The sequence below is a fragment of the Sylvia atricapilla genome, chromosome 16, assembly GCF_009819655.1.
Source record: "Sylvia atricapilla isolate bSylAtr1 chromosome 16, bSylAtr1.pri, whole genome shotgun sequence".
Classification (NCBI taxonomy): domain Eukaryota; kingdom Metazoa; phylum Chordata; class Aves; order Passeriformes; family Sylviidae; genus Sylvia; species Sylvia atricapilla.
Window position 1 is genome coordinate 8,759,968 of NC_089155.1, and position 16,474 is coordinate 8,776,441.

General features: G+C 53.2%; 1 protein-coding gene across 1 annotated transcript; it reads left to right on the forward strand.

The window, feature by feature from the left end:
* The first annotated feature begins 2,611 nt into the window (after positions 1-2,611).
* EEF1A2 (eukaryotic translation elongation factor 1 alpha 2) lies at positions 2,612-15,676 on the forward strand. Its single transcript, XM_066330839.1, has 7 exons — positions 2,612-2,835; positions 6,914-7,093; positions 8,084-8,380; positions 12,510-12,660; positions 14,056-14,312; positions 14,402-14,636; positions 15,329-15,676. The coding sequence occupies exons 1-7, from the start codon at positions 2,692-2,694 to the stop codon at positions 15,454-15,456; spliced, it is 1,392 nt and encodes a 463-aa protein (XP_066186936.1). The 5' UTR covers positions 2,612-2,691; the 3' UTR covers positions 15,457-15,676.
* Positions 15,677-16,474: the final 798 nt, after the last annotated feature.

Consider the following 16,474-nt stretch of genomic DNA (forward strand, 5'->3'; position numbering starts at 1 on the left):
TTCTCCTAGGACTTGAACCCCACTTCCCATTAAAAATGATATGATGTTGTTAAATCACAAACCCTTGAGCAGCCCCCATTTGTGTTGCAGGTGCAGAAATCTGTTTTGTTCTGTTTGCCCCTTGCTTTGTCACTTGCTCGCGGACTGATTCATTCTCAAGGAGGCAGAGATGTGGGGCAGTGCCCTCAGGGTCTGCCCAGTGTCATGTTTGTGCCCTGCAGGGACCCCTCTCCTCCCAGCCCCTCGGGGGGCACAGCCCTTCCAGGGATATGGGACTTGGTGGCCCTCTCCAAACCCAGCCCTGTCCCTTCACTCCCAGGCTGCCACAGGGAGTCCAAGTTCCCCTGGGCCAGCACTTCCATCATCTTCCAAAAAGCGCTTCCCTCCATCTGCCTGTCTTCCTTCCATGTCTCTAGTCTCTCCATCTCCTCCATCCCTTCTTCTCCCTCTCATGGCTTCATCTTCCATCTCTCCTGTTTCTCCACCTTTCATGCTCCCATCTTTCCCCCATTCCCCTATCTTCCATCCTGCTGTTTCCCTCTGATTTCAGTCTTACATCTCTCCATCTTCCCATCCCTTCATTTTCCACCCTTCCATCTCTCCATTTCTCCTCCATTTCCCCCATCTTTCCATCCTTCTGCCTCCAGCCTCTCCACCTCCCTCTCCTGCCTTCATCTTCCAGGTCTCCTGTCTCTCCATCTTTTATCCTTCCACCTTCCTCCCATCTCTCCATCTTCCATCTTGCTGTCTCCCTCTGACTTCAGCCTTCCAGCCTTTCACCTTCCCACCCCTCCATCTCTCTCCACACCTCTCCATTTTTCCCATCTCTCCATCTTCCTCCCATCCCTTTATCTCCCATCCTTCCACCTCCTTCCCATCCTTCCACATTCCCTCCCAGTCCCCCGTCTCTCCCGCCTCTCTCTCCTTCTCCTTCTCCTCCTCCTCCTCCTCGTCCTCCTCCTCTCCCCGTCCCCCCCCGCGCCTCCTCCTCCTCCTCCTCCCCGCCCGGTACCGCATTGCCGTAGTGCGGGGGGGCCGCTGCATTGCGCTGCCGCCGTCGATAGGTGGGCCCCTCCCGCGGAGATAAGCCGGCGGAGCCCAAGCCGGCAGCCTCTGGCCGCCCCGACCGCCGCCCCGGTAAGAGCTGCGGGACCCGGCGGGATGGGGGGGACAAGCGGGATGCGGGGGGGTGTCCTGCCCCAGGGGACATCAGTGCCCCCTCCCCGTGTGTGGGTGCTGTCAGCCCTGGAGTGGGGGTGGGGGACCCCGAGGAAGGGAAAGGATGGGGCTGGACCGTTTCCTTCATCCCGCAGGTGCGTCTTTCCCGCAGGTGGGAAATAACACGCAAGCCGTGGTGCTTCAGGACGTGAAAATCCTTCTAAACGTTGTGCATGAGGAGGAAAACCTGATAATCCCCCCCCAGCTCCCCCCTCCTCTCCCCCCACCCTGCCTTGAGAATCACAGAATCCTCGAATGATTTGGATTGGAAGGACCTTAAAGATCATCTCGTTCCAACCCCCCCCCCCCTGCCCTGGGCAGGGATGTCTTTAGCTCTTTAGGGAAGGAATTAAAAAAAAAAAAAATCCCCCAATTCCCAAAGCGATCGTGCATCTCCCTCCGTGTGCCGGGGGTCTGCCCAGGGCTGGGAGCTCCGGGACCGAGCATCTCAGTGGAGCCTCAAAATGGCCAGATCCGGGCAGGCTGGGTTCAAGGGCAGGAGGGACGGGACAGCCGCTCCTGCTGCCCAGGGAAGCTTCTCGCTGGGAATGTTATCACCCGCATGACTGAATCGCTATTAGAGCAGCAAACTCCTCCTGACCTCCTTACTTCTATGGGCAGATTCGTGAAATTGGATTTTATTAGACGTCAGATTAAAGCTCCTAATGTGCCCGGTTTGTGTGCAGCTGCAGAGCCATGGCAACGCCGGGAGATGCCAGGACAGCTCCCCGGATATATCCGTTCGCGTTTTTAGCCTCCTCCCTCTGTTCCATCCAGCTTCATGGCAGCAAAATATAATAAACTCCCCGAGTCCAGGCTCAGAGGAGCCGTCGGCAGCCCCGATGTTGGCAGCCCTGTTTGGGGAGCAGGCGAGGGCTATTTTTGTCCACCCCATTTTGCAGACTCTCTGTTGTCACCTGAGCTGTGCCCAGCTGGGGAGCGGCGAGGGCAGCCCGGGAGGACGGGCACCCTCGGCTCCTCCCAGGGCACCCACGACACGGAGGAGATGCCCTCGGGTTTGGAAAGAGCGAGAAGGCGGCGGGAAGGTTTTCCAGGGAGGAAGGGCACCTTCGAAGCATCGATGACGTAGCCCTGGGAACCGGGGGTCTCCGCGAGGGCGGCGGAGGGCAAGATGCCGAAAAAACACACGGCACCTTGCCGAGACTTGGAGGCTGGACGTGGCAGCCCGAAATAGCCCGGCTGGCCTCCTCCGGGGGCAGGCTGGCTCGGACCCAGCGCGGGCAGAGCTGCCAGACGAGGCCGGGCACCTCCGGGCGCATGGTCCAGCGGGAAGGTGGGGCGAGGGGAAGGACACAGCCCTTTCCCGAAGGGCTGGGAGGGGGCTGGCACAAGGGGGGTTCTTTCTTTGACGCGCCTGACTGTTCCCCCGCAGCCTCCCCCAAAAGGCAGCTGCGTTCCCACCGCCCTCCCCCAGCGCCGCCCGCCCCGGCCAGCCCCGCGTAGCCCAGCAGCATGGGGAAGGAGAAGACGCACATCAACATCGTCGTCATCGGGCATGTGGACTCTGGGAAATCCACCACCACCGGGCACCTCATCTACAAATGCGGGGGCATCGACAAACGGACCATTGAGAAATTTGAGAAGGAGGCTGCCGAGGTGAGGAGCCCGCCCCTCCGCCTGTCCCCACCCCGCATTCCCACCCGCGGGGATGCTCCGCGCTGATCCCCGCGGGTATCCCGCAGGCAACATTCCCCTTTTGCTGGTGCTGCCCTTCTCTTACCTTCTATTTCTCCCTTTGTTCCCATCTATTTTTCTCTCCCTCTGCACCCCTGGGTCTTCCCGACTTCTCTGGCCTTGGGAAAATAGGCCATTTGGGCGCTCGCCACCCTCTTTTCCGGAGCTGGGGGACTCCGTGCTGCCGGCTGTTAATGAGGGCAGGGGCACGGCGAGGTCTGCAAGATGGCTTAGGGAACCAGCAGGAATCGCTAGGATTCTGGAAAAGCCACAAGGCATGAAATTCCTTCTAAATATGGTGCGTGACGGGGAAAACCTGATAATCCCTCATTGCATAGGTCAGGGCTGCCTGAATTTCACCCCGAAGCATCAGTTTCCAGTCCCTGCTGGCGACAAGGTGCAGCATCAGCTGGACCACTCGTTTGATCCAGTTGAAGAACCTCATTCTCGTTTTCCTCAGGCAGGTGGTCTGGTGTGAAGTGTGATTGGCAGCCTATGATACAGAAAACTGGCTGGAAATCCGAGCATTTAAGTTAAATTCTTTTGTTTGACCCCTGCAATGGTGGCATTTATAACAGTTTTATCATGCATGCATTTAGAAGCTGTCACACAGCAAAGCACCACCCGATACCTGTAATGTGGCAAACCCCAAGATTAAAGAGGAAGAAACAGTCTTGAGAAGAAAAATGTCAATGGGGAGTCCTGAGAAATTAATGATGGTAAATTCTAGAGAAGTGGGTGAGCCGGAAACAGCCTGGCTGTGTTATCCATAGGGCAGCTCCTGTCACTCAGAAGATGGCTTGTCGTCATCGCTCTGGGAATGCAGATATCCCTCCTTTTTTTTGTATTAATTATTTTTTTCTGGTCAATATCTCACATTTCAATAACAGAAAAAAAAAAAAAAAAAAAAAAAAACAATTTACAGAGCTGCCACTTTTGATTTCACATTTTGCTGTCTGTCTGTCTTAACCTTTTTAAATTGCCGATAGCATCTGAGCTAAATCCCTGATTTTCCTGCCTCACTTTCAGCTTTTTTTTCTCATCCATAAGCCAAAGAGCCTCTTCCTTGATACAAAACGATCCCTCTCCCCTGGTTTAAAATGATTGCTGATATCCTTCCATAAATCCCCCCCCCCCTTTACCTATAAGATCAGATAAGGCATGATAAGGTTATCATCGATGTGATTGCAGTGATTTTAATTGCACAGACACTTTCACTGACTTGCCAGGATCTGCGGGCACCGGAGGCTGCTATTAATAGCCTATTGACTGAGCTTACAGACTCCATTTTCTGATGCAGGGCTGGGGAAGGGTTTGCTTCCATTAGGTGGCATTCGCAGGAAATGGAGGCCTGTGTGCACCCAAAAGGCCAACAAAAAAACCCCAGGGTCTGTCATTTTATTTAAGAGAAAAGAGCGAGGATTTCTCCCTTTTTTTCCTTTTGATTCAAGGGCAGAGGTAACAGTATCTCTGAAAGAAGAGTTGTTCTGTTTTAAAAAAAATTAAATAATCATTGTTTGTGGCCTCCGAATAGAAAGCTGTCCCTCCACTGGGGTTCGATTAGGGAAATTCAGGCTATTTCTGGCACTGAACAGGGAAGGTATTGTGCAGAGCTAGATAATACCCTGGGTTTTTCAACACCAGCTCTGGGTAACTGAATACACCCCGTGAAAGGAGGGAAACTGCTAAATAAAGGATCTCATTTGTCTTCACGTTACGTGTGATGCCGAGCTCTGGGGGGGTCTCACACGTGATGAGCAGCTGGTTGTGTGCGTGGACGTGGCTGAGGGCAAAAAGGTGCTGATTCCCACTCAGCTGCTGGGGGAGAGCCAGGGGTCTACTTTGTGCCTCAGTTTCCCCATCCAGAAGGGTGGGAGTAGGCTGCTGATGGGGGAAAGGCTGTAAGATGTGCTGGCTGACCTCGTGCCCGAGAAGAGCCCATTATTAATGCAATGCACAAATGCACCATTGCCCTGCTGTGTCTCCGTTGCCAGCAGTAAATGAGCACACTCTGATGACTCCTCCCTGTTCCCTGGGAAGGAGGAGTTTGATGTGTGTGCTAGAAAGGGTTAACCTGGCCCCATCCCTGGACGTGTTCAAGGCCAAGTTGGATGGAATTTGGAGCAACCTTGTCTAGTAGAAGGTGTCCCTGTCCATGGCAGGGGGGTTGGAATGAGGTGATCTTTGAGGTCTTTCCAACCCCAACCATTTTGTGATTCTAAAATCCTCCAAGCTCCTGCTCTACTCCCTGCTAAATCCAATGTCAGGAAGATGCTTGGGAGCAGAGACTTGATTCTGGATTTTTCCATCCCAGTGAGAGCTCACAGCTTCCCAGCAGAGATTGGGCATCACCCCCTCAACCTGGCATCCCCTCTGAGGAGGGGAAATCTTGCCTCTGGCTTTAGGATTTTGCCCGTAATCCTGCGGAGCAAGCTGCAAAGTCATCGCAGCACTCAGCTGTTATGAAACAGGCTGTCACCATTAATTCCTTGTGCTGGCTGGGAACGGGGCTGGAGTGTGGGAGATGGAGCAGACCAGCCCCCGGGCACGGTGTGGGCAGGGCAGGTTTGGATGTGATGCTGTGTTCTCTTTCGTGGGGTGGCTCATCTCTGGACTGTTGGGTACCTGCCATGGGGAAGTGCTTCCCTCCCACTGGTGATTGATAATGGGCCAGCAGAAACTGTGATTGTAGGGAAGAGATGGATGGATGGGTGGATGGATGGGTGGATGGATGGATGGATGGGAGCAGGGTATCACAGCTCTGACGTTGCATAGCAATAGAAGACCATTAAATCATCAGCAAATGGTTTAAATTACTTTCTCTACCTTAAACCCCCCCTTGTATCTGAGGCCAGAAGCTGATGGCTGCAGCTCTTTTTAATCCCTTGCTTTGGCCAGGCTCCCCTGACTGCCCCAGTGTGGTCAGCAAAGGTGGGCTTGTCCTGCCCCATCTCCACCTTGGCAGGATCCCAGCTCAGACTGGGAGCATGACCTCTATGCTGGAGGGAAATCCAGCTCTCCCTGGTGCAGTGACGTCAAAGGCTCCAACCCAAAGGAGAAGGCTCTTTGGAAGTGCCACCGTGGCTTTACCAGGGAATGTGCTTTATCACAGGGCAGAAAGATTTACTGGAGCTAATCTCGCCCAGTGTGATTTCCTGCATTACAATGTTGGCTGAGATTTTGGCCATTTGGCAATGACAGTTGGTCTGGCTGCAGCTCCCAGTAGCTTTTTCCTGTGAATTTGCACACTCTTTGGCAAAAATCAATCACGTTTCTATTCTGCTCGTAGCAACCATCTCTCATTTCATTTTCTTTTAACTCATTCCACCCCTGCTAGTTTTGGGCTCCTCATATAGCAGTGCCCTTTCCGACTTACCAGCTGCCTCACAGGTCTGAGTCATGGATTAAAATGTCAGAATCAGAGAATTATTTAGGTTGGAAAAGCCCTCTAAGATCACCAAGTCCAACCAGCACTGCCAAGCCCACCACTAGACCATGTCTCTGTGTGTGCATCTCTGTGAAACCATGGGAAATAAAACAAAATAAATCTCATAAGCAGACTTTTTTCAAAAACTCCATGAGCATTAGGAAATGTGATAAGTATATAAATATCCTCTCAGAGATATTTACTGGGACAAGAAGCAGCTTTTCCATGTTTCTGTACAGGATTTCCCAGCATCAGTGCAGGACCATGGTGTTTCATGGAGGAGACCTCATGGATTGCTGCCTCCAGGTCCTGCCCACCCAGCCCCACCCACAAATCACTTCATGGCTCTTCTTCCAGCCTCTCCTGCATCCTGTTGAGGAACATGTTGAGAACAGTATCTCCTTTCACCTGTATATTTTAGTAAATAGTGTTCTCACTGAATGTAGGGAATTTCACTTTTAAATGTTTGCGGTGTGACCCTGTGTGAGCTGGGAAGCTCCCTGGAAGGTGAGAGGCCATCACCATCTGTGTGGGCTTGGGTTTCTCATTGTTCCTTGCCTCTGTGTTGGCCAGATGGGGAAGGGGTCCTTCAAATACGCCTGGGTGCTGGATAAGCTGAAGGCTGAGCGTGAGCGTGGCATCACCATCGACATCTCTCTGTGGAAGTTTGAGACCACCAAGTACTACATCACCATCATTGACGCCCCTGGCCACAGGGACTTCATCAAGAACATGATCACCGGGACCTCCCAGGTGAGAGATGGGGCCCAGAGGGGTGGCTGAGGTTTGTTCATGATCTCAGGGTCATGCAAGTGCTGTTAGAGTGCTTTTGGTGGGGAATTGAGAGAGCAGACATCGAGGAGCGTTCAGCAGAGTCCACACAGAGACTGGGTGGCACAGAGACAGGGGTCCTGCACGTCCCTGGGGGTCTGGGAGAAAGGGTGTCTTTGGGCACAAAGAGGTGGTTTCTCCACCCCATTTCCACCCACATGGGAAGGTGGGATGAATGTGGCCTGCCTGGGAGCTGGGATGCTGTGAGCTACAGGCTTTGGTCTGAGGGCATCTCCACACTATTTTAGCCTCAGCCAAATGAGATAGACAAGAAACTTCCAATGATCTGCTAGATTTTATTGGATAATGGAGGCTCCACAGATCTTTTATCCTTCTTTTTCCTCAGAACAGCTGTCTTGGTCCCACATTGTATTGCCAAACTCAATGGCCGAGCCTTTCTGAGTAGGGTGGTTTCCTCTCATTGCACTGTGGCACATTCCTGCATCTCCCTGGGACTGATGGGTGCTGGGCGAACCCCACTACATGCCCAGTGAGATTTCCATTGAGGTACCAGCTAGACTGAGCATGGCTTTCTGCCAAACCCAGCAGCTTCTGCTGGTGTGTTTTGGTACAAAAGTAATCTGGGGAACAGTTTTCATGGCTGGAGTTGCACTCATCACCCAGGGAGGGGTTTTTTTGCAAGACTTCAGTAGGCTTTTAAATAAAACCTTGTCTGTAGATGATCAAGATGAGGTCTTGGTCAGACCTCCTGCATCCAGGAGGGATCCACACTGGTTTCCCACCCACAGTGAAGAAACATGTGGGTTGGCAAGTCTGAAATAGCACAGCTGGGGCAGTTTGGAGATAGATCACAGGGTTATGGGTAGCAGCTGGCGGGGAGTCATCTGTGACTCCCTCAAAGCCCTCAGGGGTGTCACCAGGGTCATGCAGCAATTCATTTGCTCTCCCCAGGCTGACTGTGCTGTCCTGATTGTTGCTGCCGGCGTGGGCGAATTTGAAGCCGGCATCTCCAAGAACGGGCAGACCCGTGAGCACGCCCTGCTGGCTTACACCCTGGGGGTGAAGCAGCTCATCGTGGGCATCAACAAGATGGATTCCACAGAGCCCCCCTACAGCGAGAAACGCTACGACGAGATCGTCAAGGAGGTCAGCGCCTACATCAAGAAGATCGGCTACAACCCGGCCACAGTTCCCTTCGTGCCCATCTCGGGCTGGCATGGAGACAACATGCTGGAGCCCTCTCCCAATGTAAGTGTGCCTCGTGTTACACTTCTCCCCCCCAGCCTGAGGGTCCTGACCTGGGCTGGAGATGAGCTCCGTGCTCTGCAAACATTTCATGCACTCGTTGTGCACAAAGGCTCGTGCTGGCAGCACAGATGATGTGTCATGGAGCTCTGCTTGGCCCCGGGCAGGATGAATGGGCTCACTCTTCATGGGTGCTGTGCCCTGGCCAGGCACCCCAGCAGCTAAACATGAGCATCTTCAGGAGATGATCTGTCTGGCTTTGCTTCTGGGCCAGGATTCGAGGTTTTCGCCTTGTCAGGACTCACAGTGACATTAGAGCAGCAATTGTCACTCTCAGCAGGAGCAGCGGCTGTGTTTTTAGGGCATTGTTTTCTGAGGGGAATGACACAATCTGGGGTTGGGCTTGGAGCAGTTCTCACAGTGCAGCCAGACTCCCTCGTGCTGGGTCTCAGGTCCCCTTTCCCATCGACGCTCTGTGTCACTGCAGTGGCCAAACCTCCACTTTCAGTGCTGGGATCTCGCTTCTAAAGGTGACATTTTCTTCAGGAAGTACCAGGTTTGCCATGCCAAAACCACTGCTCTCTAGAGCATCTACTGGAGGCTGCCCCTTTTCCAGCTGGTTTTTCCTCCCTCTGTGGTGGGGAGACAAAGGCAGGGTGCTCTGGATGGGTCAGTGCCATCATTCCAAACAACAAAAGGAAGAGCTTAAGAGGGATGGAGGTGTTTGGCAGACAGGCTGCCCATAACACTTGTTACTCTGAGACTGGTTTTGTTGGAGAGGAAGGCACCTCAGGGTTAGTCTTTTAAAGAAATGATGGTTGAAAAGTTCTGGACAGAGGAAGGTCCCTGCTCTCCTGGTGACTTCTGTGTGACCTTGAGCAAGTTGCTCAGATCAGACACCCAGGAATCTCTTGTGAAACCAATGGGAAATTTGATGCTTGGGGGGACTTCAGGACATGACCTGTGGATTGGGGCAGGGCTCTGTGACAAAGGAGGCAATCCATGAGTCCAGCAGCAACTGAGGAAGGTCAGGAGAGGCCTGAGGAAGGGGAATGCTGCAATGCAAACCCACACAGTCATGAAACACAGCTCCTGCCCTGCACAGGAAAGCTCATTGGAATGGCTTGGAAGGAAGGAATTATTGGGGTGCTTGGGAGATTCCTGCTCCCTGAGGAGCAGAGCTGGGATAAAGGTCAGCCACGGCCATGCCAAACCCTGCCCCGTGGTTCCTGGGTGCCTCAAATCAGGCAGGCTCCAAATGTCAGCAGCTGCTGGGCTGGGAAGATGATCCTGAATAATTCTCCTATAAATAGGCAGCAGAGGGGAGGCAGGGAGCAGGACGGGCTCTGTGGCCCCTTCCTCCAGAGGGGTCTTAGGGCAGGTTCCCAGTGTGATGTGCTGCCTGAGAGAAGGCAGGGGATGAAACAAATCTCTCCTTTGTCCAAAGGAGGCAGCTGGCTCCAGGGTTCTGCCTGAACTAGGGAATTGGGCAGAAAACCTGGCCTGGTCTGGAACTTCATGAGCTCTGCTAGAGAGGGTTGAGGGATAGACTCCTCCTCCTCCTCCTCATATTGCACCACCTTTGGGAAAGCTTAAGCAGGAACCTGGTGTAGATGTCTCTTCTCTCTTTCCTCGCCTGAAAAAGCTCTGATTATTTTCACTTGTGATTTCTGGACAGGTTTCACTGAAGCACAAGGCAGTCAAGTGACTTGTCTGTCTGTCAGGGGACTTATCAGAAAGTGGGGATTAGAGCCATGATGTCCCTGCAGCTCCTGTTGCCTCTGAGCAAGGGGCTGTGGTGGTACGTCAGGCTGGAGCCAGCTCTGTGTGGGAGACTCCAGCCCACATCCCTCTTGTGCAGAATCCCAAGGCCAACTGCAAAAAATGACAGCTGGGCTGTGCTTCCATCAAAGTTTGGCATGTGAGAGCTTTTTGGGAAGTGGGGTGTTCTGTGAGGCAGCTTTGTGATGCTCCAGCTGCCAGAACGGGGCCATTCTGTGTGGTTTGGGAGATTTTCACCCCACGGGTGCTGCAACCCGAACACACCCAGTCTCTGGTGCCAGGAGGTGGCGCCTGGGTCTGCAGCCTCAACACTGGGGTGTGTTTTGGGGGCTGTTGAGGTGCTCATGGGCTAGGCAAAATTAGGGAAAGGTGACTGCTCTATAAAATAAACTTCGAGTGTAAAAGGGCTGGAGCTCAGCTGTTATTTTGGGGAGATGGGGCCTGTCTGTTTGCAGGATTTGGTCAGGTCCTGCTGTTGCCATAGGAGCGGTGGAGTAGGAATTGCCCTTTGGGGAGCAGATTTGGGCAATACATGACAGAGATTTTATTGGGTGGCCATAGGAGGCAGCACAAACCAGGTTTTGCAGATGCTTTTCGCCCTGAGGCCATGCTGAGGTTTCGCAGAGATTTATTCCCAGAAGGTGTCTAAGTTCACCTTTACCTGATTCTTGTCATGCCAGATGTTCCCTGGAGAGAGGGATGGCTCTAACAGCCAGGTGTCATGGGCAGAGGTTGTTACTCTCCTGTGTGCCAGAGCTGTGTGGGGCACAGGGACAGGACCCACGGGCACTTGGTGGCTGTCATCCTCGAGAGCAGAGCCTGTGGGCAGGTGGCCACCAGGCAGCTGCTGGCACAGGTCCCTGCCTGGCATTTGGGCCATGCAACAGCAGAGTGGGGGAAGGTCTGAGTCATCCTGCACATCACACAAGGCTCCCTCACTGCCTGGTGGAGTTTTCACTTTGGCAAGCTGTTGCCTGGCTCTGGGTCTGGCTGCATGGTGAGAGCTGCAATGCCCTGGGAAAAACCCACTGCAAAATTGTCCCCAGGCTCCTCTTGCCACTGCCACCAAGAAAGACAAATGGTGTCAGACCCTTTGAGGGTGGCTGACCTGCATGCTTTGGATGCAAGCTGAGTTCCCTGTCTGCATCCCATCTTTCCCTCTCTCCTTCCCAAAGCTGGTGCAGATTACAGGATAGGAAACCAGACTTGGCATTAGCCACATCCTGCAGGGATGGCTGTGGCGCTGGGGGCACTTTGGGGGGGGTCTTGCTTCACCCCAGCCCCCCACGCCCACTGCACTGTGCCACTGGTGTTGGTGCTAAGGGAAAAAAGCCACACCCACAAAGTGTCTGATGTATTTGAGTCACACAGCAAGCATTAGACATTAGAATGGGAAACTACCGTGCAACCTGCTCTGTGCAGGGGAATGGCCTTGCAGACCAATCTCTGCTTGTTGTATCAGGGTTGTCTCGGACCCAGGACTAAATTTTTCTTACCAGCAAGCTCCAGGAGTTGTGACAACATCCAGATGTGCAGCATCACCCCAACAAAGCACTGCAGTTCCCTGCATTTAACCATGGTACCTGAGCACATTTCCACCCCTCTCTGTTTCTTTTCTGGGCAATTTTTAGTTTAAAAACCCACTTTAGGGCAGGAGAAGGGAACATCTGTGAAAAGCAATCCTGTCTCTTGGCAGCTGGGTTTCCAGCATTCTCCCAAGCCAGTTTTTAGAATCCAGACCCAGGAGTGGGTGGGGAGAAGCATCTCTCTGGGGCTCGCCTTGGAGAATCTTGGACCCCAGGACTGAAGGTTGAGCACTTTGTAGCTGGTACTTGGCTGCAGACCACGTTATCCCTGTGCTGGAGGCAACATTCCTGGAGGGCAGGACCCAGGCAGCTGCTGCAGTGCCCATGGGTTGGTGTTGGAAGTGGGGGCTGTGGGTTTGTTGGCTTTTAACCTCTTCCCATCCTTTTTCTCTGTTAATGGATATCTTGCTCCTTTCTAGAAGAGAGAGAAGGATACTGAGCAAAGGGGAGCAGGCAAGCCTGGAGGGATGGTGGAGTGGAAGGAGCTCCCCAGCCCCCTGGTAAAGCCAGGACATGGCAGGACTGACTTTATGAAGGTTGTCCTGGTGGGACATCTCTCTGGGTTTACCTCTGGCTGCTGAGGACAGGCACACTCAGTGCGTTGGAAGTGTCCAAGGCCAGGTTGGATGGGCCTTGGAGCAATCTGGTCTTGTGGAAAGTATTTGTGCCCATGGCAGAGGGGTGGAATGAGATGGTCTTTAAGGTCCCATCCAGTCCAAACCATCCTGTGATTCTATGGTTCTCTGTTGCTGCTCTCTCCCCAGATGCCTTGGTTCAAAGGCTGGAAGGTGGAGCGCAAAGAAGGCAACGCCAGTGGGGTGTCCCTGCTGGAGGCCCTGGACACCATCCTGCCCCCCACCCGCCCCACAGACAAACCCCTGCGCCTGCCCCTCCAGGATGTCTACAAGATTGGAGGTGAGCTTGTCACTCCTCTGCCTTAACTGGAGTCTTCATTCCAAAGAAATCTGGGAATTTGTCCATAGACGTTTCCAGGTGTTGGGAAACTGGAGGGATTTGACTCTTCAAACCAGAGATAAGGTTGGAGAGAAGAGTGGTAGCTCCCAGGCAAAGACCTCATTTGAGCCTGGGCTGTCTGGGGTGGAGGTGCACATGCCCAAAGATGCCCAGGGACCAGAGAGGAGCAGCAGGTTTGTGAGGTCTCCCCAGGGAACACATGACGCCAAAATGGCTGCAAATTTGTGTGTCCCAGAGATCATGGCTGCCCAGGCAAGTTGGAGGCAGCAAAAAACATTCTGTGACCCAGATGAGAGACAGGACCAGCAGGGAGGGCCACTGAAGCTGGTGCATGGCAGCTTGGCTGTGACCTGCCCGAGCTCCCCAAATGCTGGTGTCCATCATCAGCACCTCCTCCTGATGAGCTGTGCCAGCCATGTAGGGAGCACCGTGGCTGACGCATGTCCCCTTCCCTCTGGAGAGGTGATGGGGACACTTTGCTCAGCTATAAATACCCTGTGAGCTCTCTGACCTGCTGGCAGAAGTGGACAGCACTGCTGACTCCCTGGCTGCTGGATCAGGCAGGCACAGCCTTTTCCAGCTCTTTCCCACCCTTTTCCAAGGACACATGCACTGCAGGGGTTCAACACGGGATTTTACCTGTGTTTTTAATGCAGGCTGCTGTTGTTTGCCAGGAGTGTGAAAGGTGGTGAGCAGGTCTGTGTCCTCCCCTAGCTCAGCTGGGGCAAAGGGATCTGGTTTTACTGGGAGGAAAGTCATTGGGGAGCAGAGACACTGTGGAAAGGGGGGAGATAGAGGCAGCAGGGTGGATGTGGAGGAGCAGATGGGTCCAGCCAATCTCTTCAATCTCTTTTCAGTGTTGGTTCTCTCAATCATTCTTCACCTGCCTCCAAAGGGGAATCTTCCAAAAGTCTCCTGGTGACACAGGGTGTAAAATATCCCAGTCATTTAATGAGCAACTCTCATTCTCTGTCACAGCTGGTGGTGTGGCCATCAGGGATGTGGACAGTGTTCTTGCACACATGCTGGGATGTCCCAGTCCTCCATGCAGGAGATGCCACAGCTGCTCCAGGAGAAGAAATTCTGGGGCATGCAGACTGCTTAGGACTTTCTGACTATGGGCTACATATTTTTTAAAAAACTTTGAGTAGGAAGGATGGAATCAGTTATTTTCAAGATCTTGATATTGATCTGCTCAAAACTTGGGGGTTTTGGGCAAGGAGCAAACATGTTCTTTGGTGCCAATCCCTGGAGAAATCTTGCTTTTGCTTTGTTCTGGCCCAGGGATGCACCAAGCAGGTTGAATTTTGCTGCACTGTGTCCTTGTCTCCGCAGGGATTGGCACAGTCCCCGTGGGCCGAGTGGAGACCGGAATCCTGCGGCCTGGCATGGTGGTCACCTTTGCCCCTGTGAACATCACCACTGAGGTGAAATCCGTGGAGATGCACCACGAGGCCCTGAGCGAGGCCCTGCCTGGGGACAACGTGGGCTTCAACGTGAAGAACGTGTCAGTGAAGGACATCCGCCGCGGGAACGTCTGCGGGGACAGCAAGTCAGACCCGCCGCAGGAGGCAGCGCAGTTCACGTCCCAGGTGAGCACGGCTTCCTAATGCCACCACACCTGCCTTGCCACCGTCCCCCAGCTCCCAGCCTGGCCATGACACTGCTCTGTCCCCCCCAGGTGATCATCCTGAACCACCCTGGCCAGATCAGTGCTGGCTACTCGCCCGTCATCGACTGCCACACCGCACATATCGCCTGCAAGTTCGCCGAGCTGAAGGAGAAGATCGACCGGCGCTCCGGCAAGAAGCTGGAGGACAACCCCAAGTCCCTGAAGTCGGGTGACGCAGCCATCGTGGAGATGATCCCTGGCAAGCCCATGTGTGTGGAGAGCTTCTCCCAGTACCCACCCCTTGGTAAGGAATGGCTCTTTGGAGGTCCCCTGAGGGGGAGAGTGAGGGCTCTGTGGGTGCAGACCTCACACCAGACATGCTGAGCTTCTCCCAGCTGGATGGGGAGGGAGCTGAGGATGTTTCTTTGCTCTCCCATGTGCTGCTGACCTGGGTTTCCAAAGGCTGGGTTTTCCCTCTGGGAGCAACAAGACTTTTCCCTTATGTTTACTAAACCCAGATAGTTTCTGAACACAGAAACATTTTCCAGTTTCCTCCTCTCTGCCCTAGAACACTGTTCAGGAGAAGAAAGAGGGAAGTTTGCTCAGTGGAGGCCACCTTTTAATGCAGGGAAGTGCCATGCTTAAGTGGTTTGGATTGGAAGGGACATTAAAGGCCACCTTGTTCCATCTCCCTGCCATGGGCAGACACACTTTCCACTAGACCAGGTTGATGTTGCACATGTGGAAGCTTTAGCAGGGCTGGGACCTTGCAGAGAAGAGATGAAGTTTAAGTTTAAGAAACAGTAATTTAAATAGAGAGGAGCATCAGGATTAGCAAGGCTTGATAGCTCTGATAGCTCCAGGCTTGTCCCTGCAGGAACCTGCTCCAAGGGCAGGGATAACACCATAAGTGGGGGGTGCAGATCCCACCAGCACCCTCCCAGAGGAGCCCAGCCTCGGGGTCTCACTGGCATTCCTCCTCCCTCTGTCCCTCAGGCCGCTTCGCTGTCCGTGACATGCGGCAGACCGTGGCTGTGGGCGTCATCAAGAACGTGGAGAAGAAGAGTGGTGGGGCTGGGAAGGTCACCAAGTCTGCCCAGAAGGCCCAGAAGGCTGGGAAATGAATTGTGGGCTCCCCGTGCATCGCGCAGAAACCATCCCTGACACCAGGACGCTGCCACCGTCTCCCCCGGGCGCACGTGTGCACATCAGCTTGTAAGAGTTTATATGTCAACGACTGGATGCTCACCATTAAGGTCCAGTGGAAATTCTTTAAAAGGAAAAGCATGTTCCAGCGTTTGTGAGGCTTCATGTTAATTTTACCAATAAAACTGGTACAACATCCACAGTGGGAAAAAAAAAAAAAAATAAAAAAAAAAAAAAAAAAACAACCCAAATCAAACCAAAACCAGACAAACCCCCCCCGCAAAAAAAAAAAAAAAAAAAAAAAAAATCCAAACCCAAACCAAAACGAACCAATCAACCCAAAAGGTGTGGAGCTCTGTGTGTGTGTGTCTGTTACTGAGAGGGGCTGGGGGTTGGCTGGGGGTTGTGTAGTCTGTCTTAGAGTAGATGGTGGGGACGGGCACAGGAGGGCCTGGGACAGAAATAAGGAGGAATGAGGACAGTTGGGAGCCCGTACTCAGGGTGTCAGCCAGCACTCAGCTCTTCCACACCTTGCACCCCTTGACCCGGGTGATTCCCCCAGCCTGAAGCAGTGCCAGCTCTTACAGCAGTTATGAGGCTCTCCTTAACCAGCTCAAGTCTTTAACATAATTTTCCAGGGTCTTTATTGGGTTTTTTTTCACGCAAAATAGGCTTAAATTGAGCTCCTACAGTTATGCCACTGAAAGAAAGGAAAATAGGGCACCCCATGTCTCCTGTAAGAGTGAGCAGCATCACTTTGGGTTTTGTCATTCCCCATCATTTTCGGAAGCAGTGATTGAGACTGTCTTCTCTCCCCACATGCTGCTCTGTCTCACACATGGTGGATCCCCCAGCCCTTTCCAAACAACACAGCAGGAATGGTTCTTCCTGACTGAAGCCCAGACATGACTCAGGTCTCACAAGAAGCCCCAAAACTCATGGTCTTCACCATGGCTGACTCCCATCACAATGGAGTTGGGAGAGCTCCACCCAATG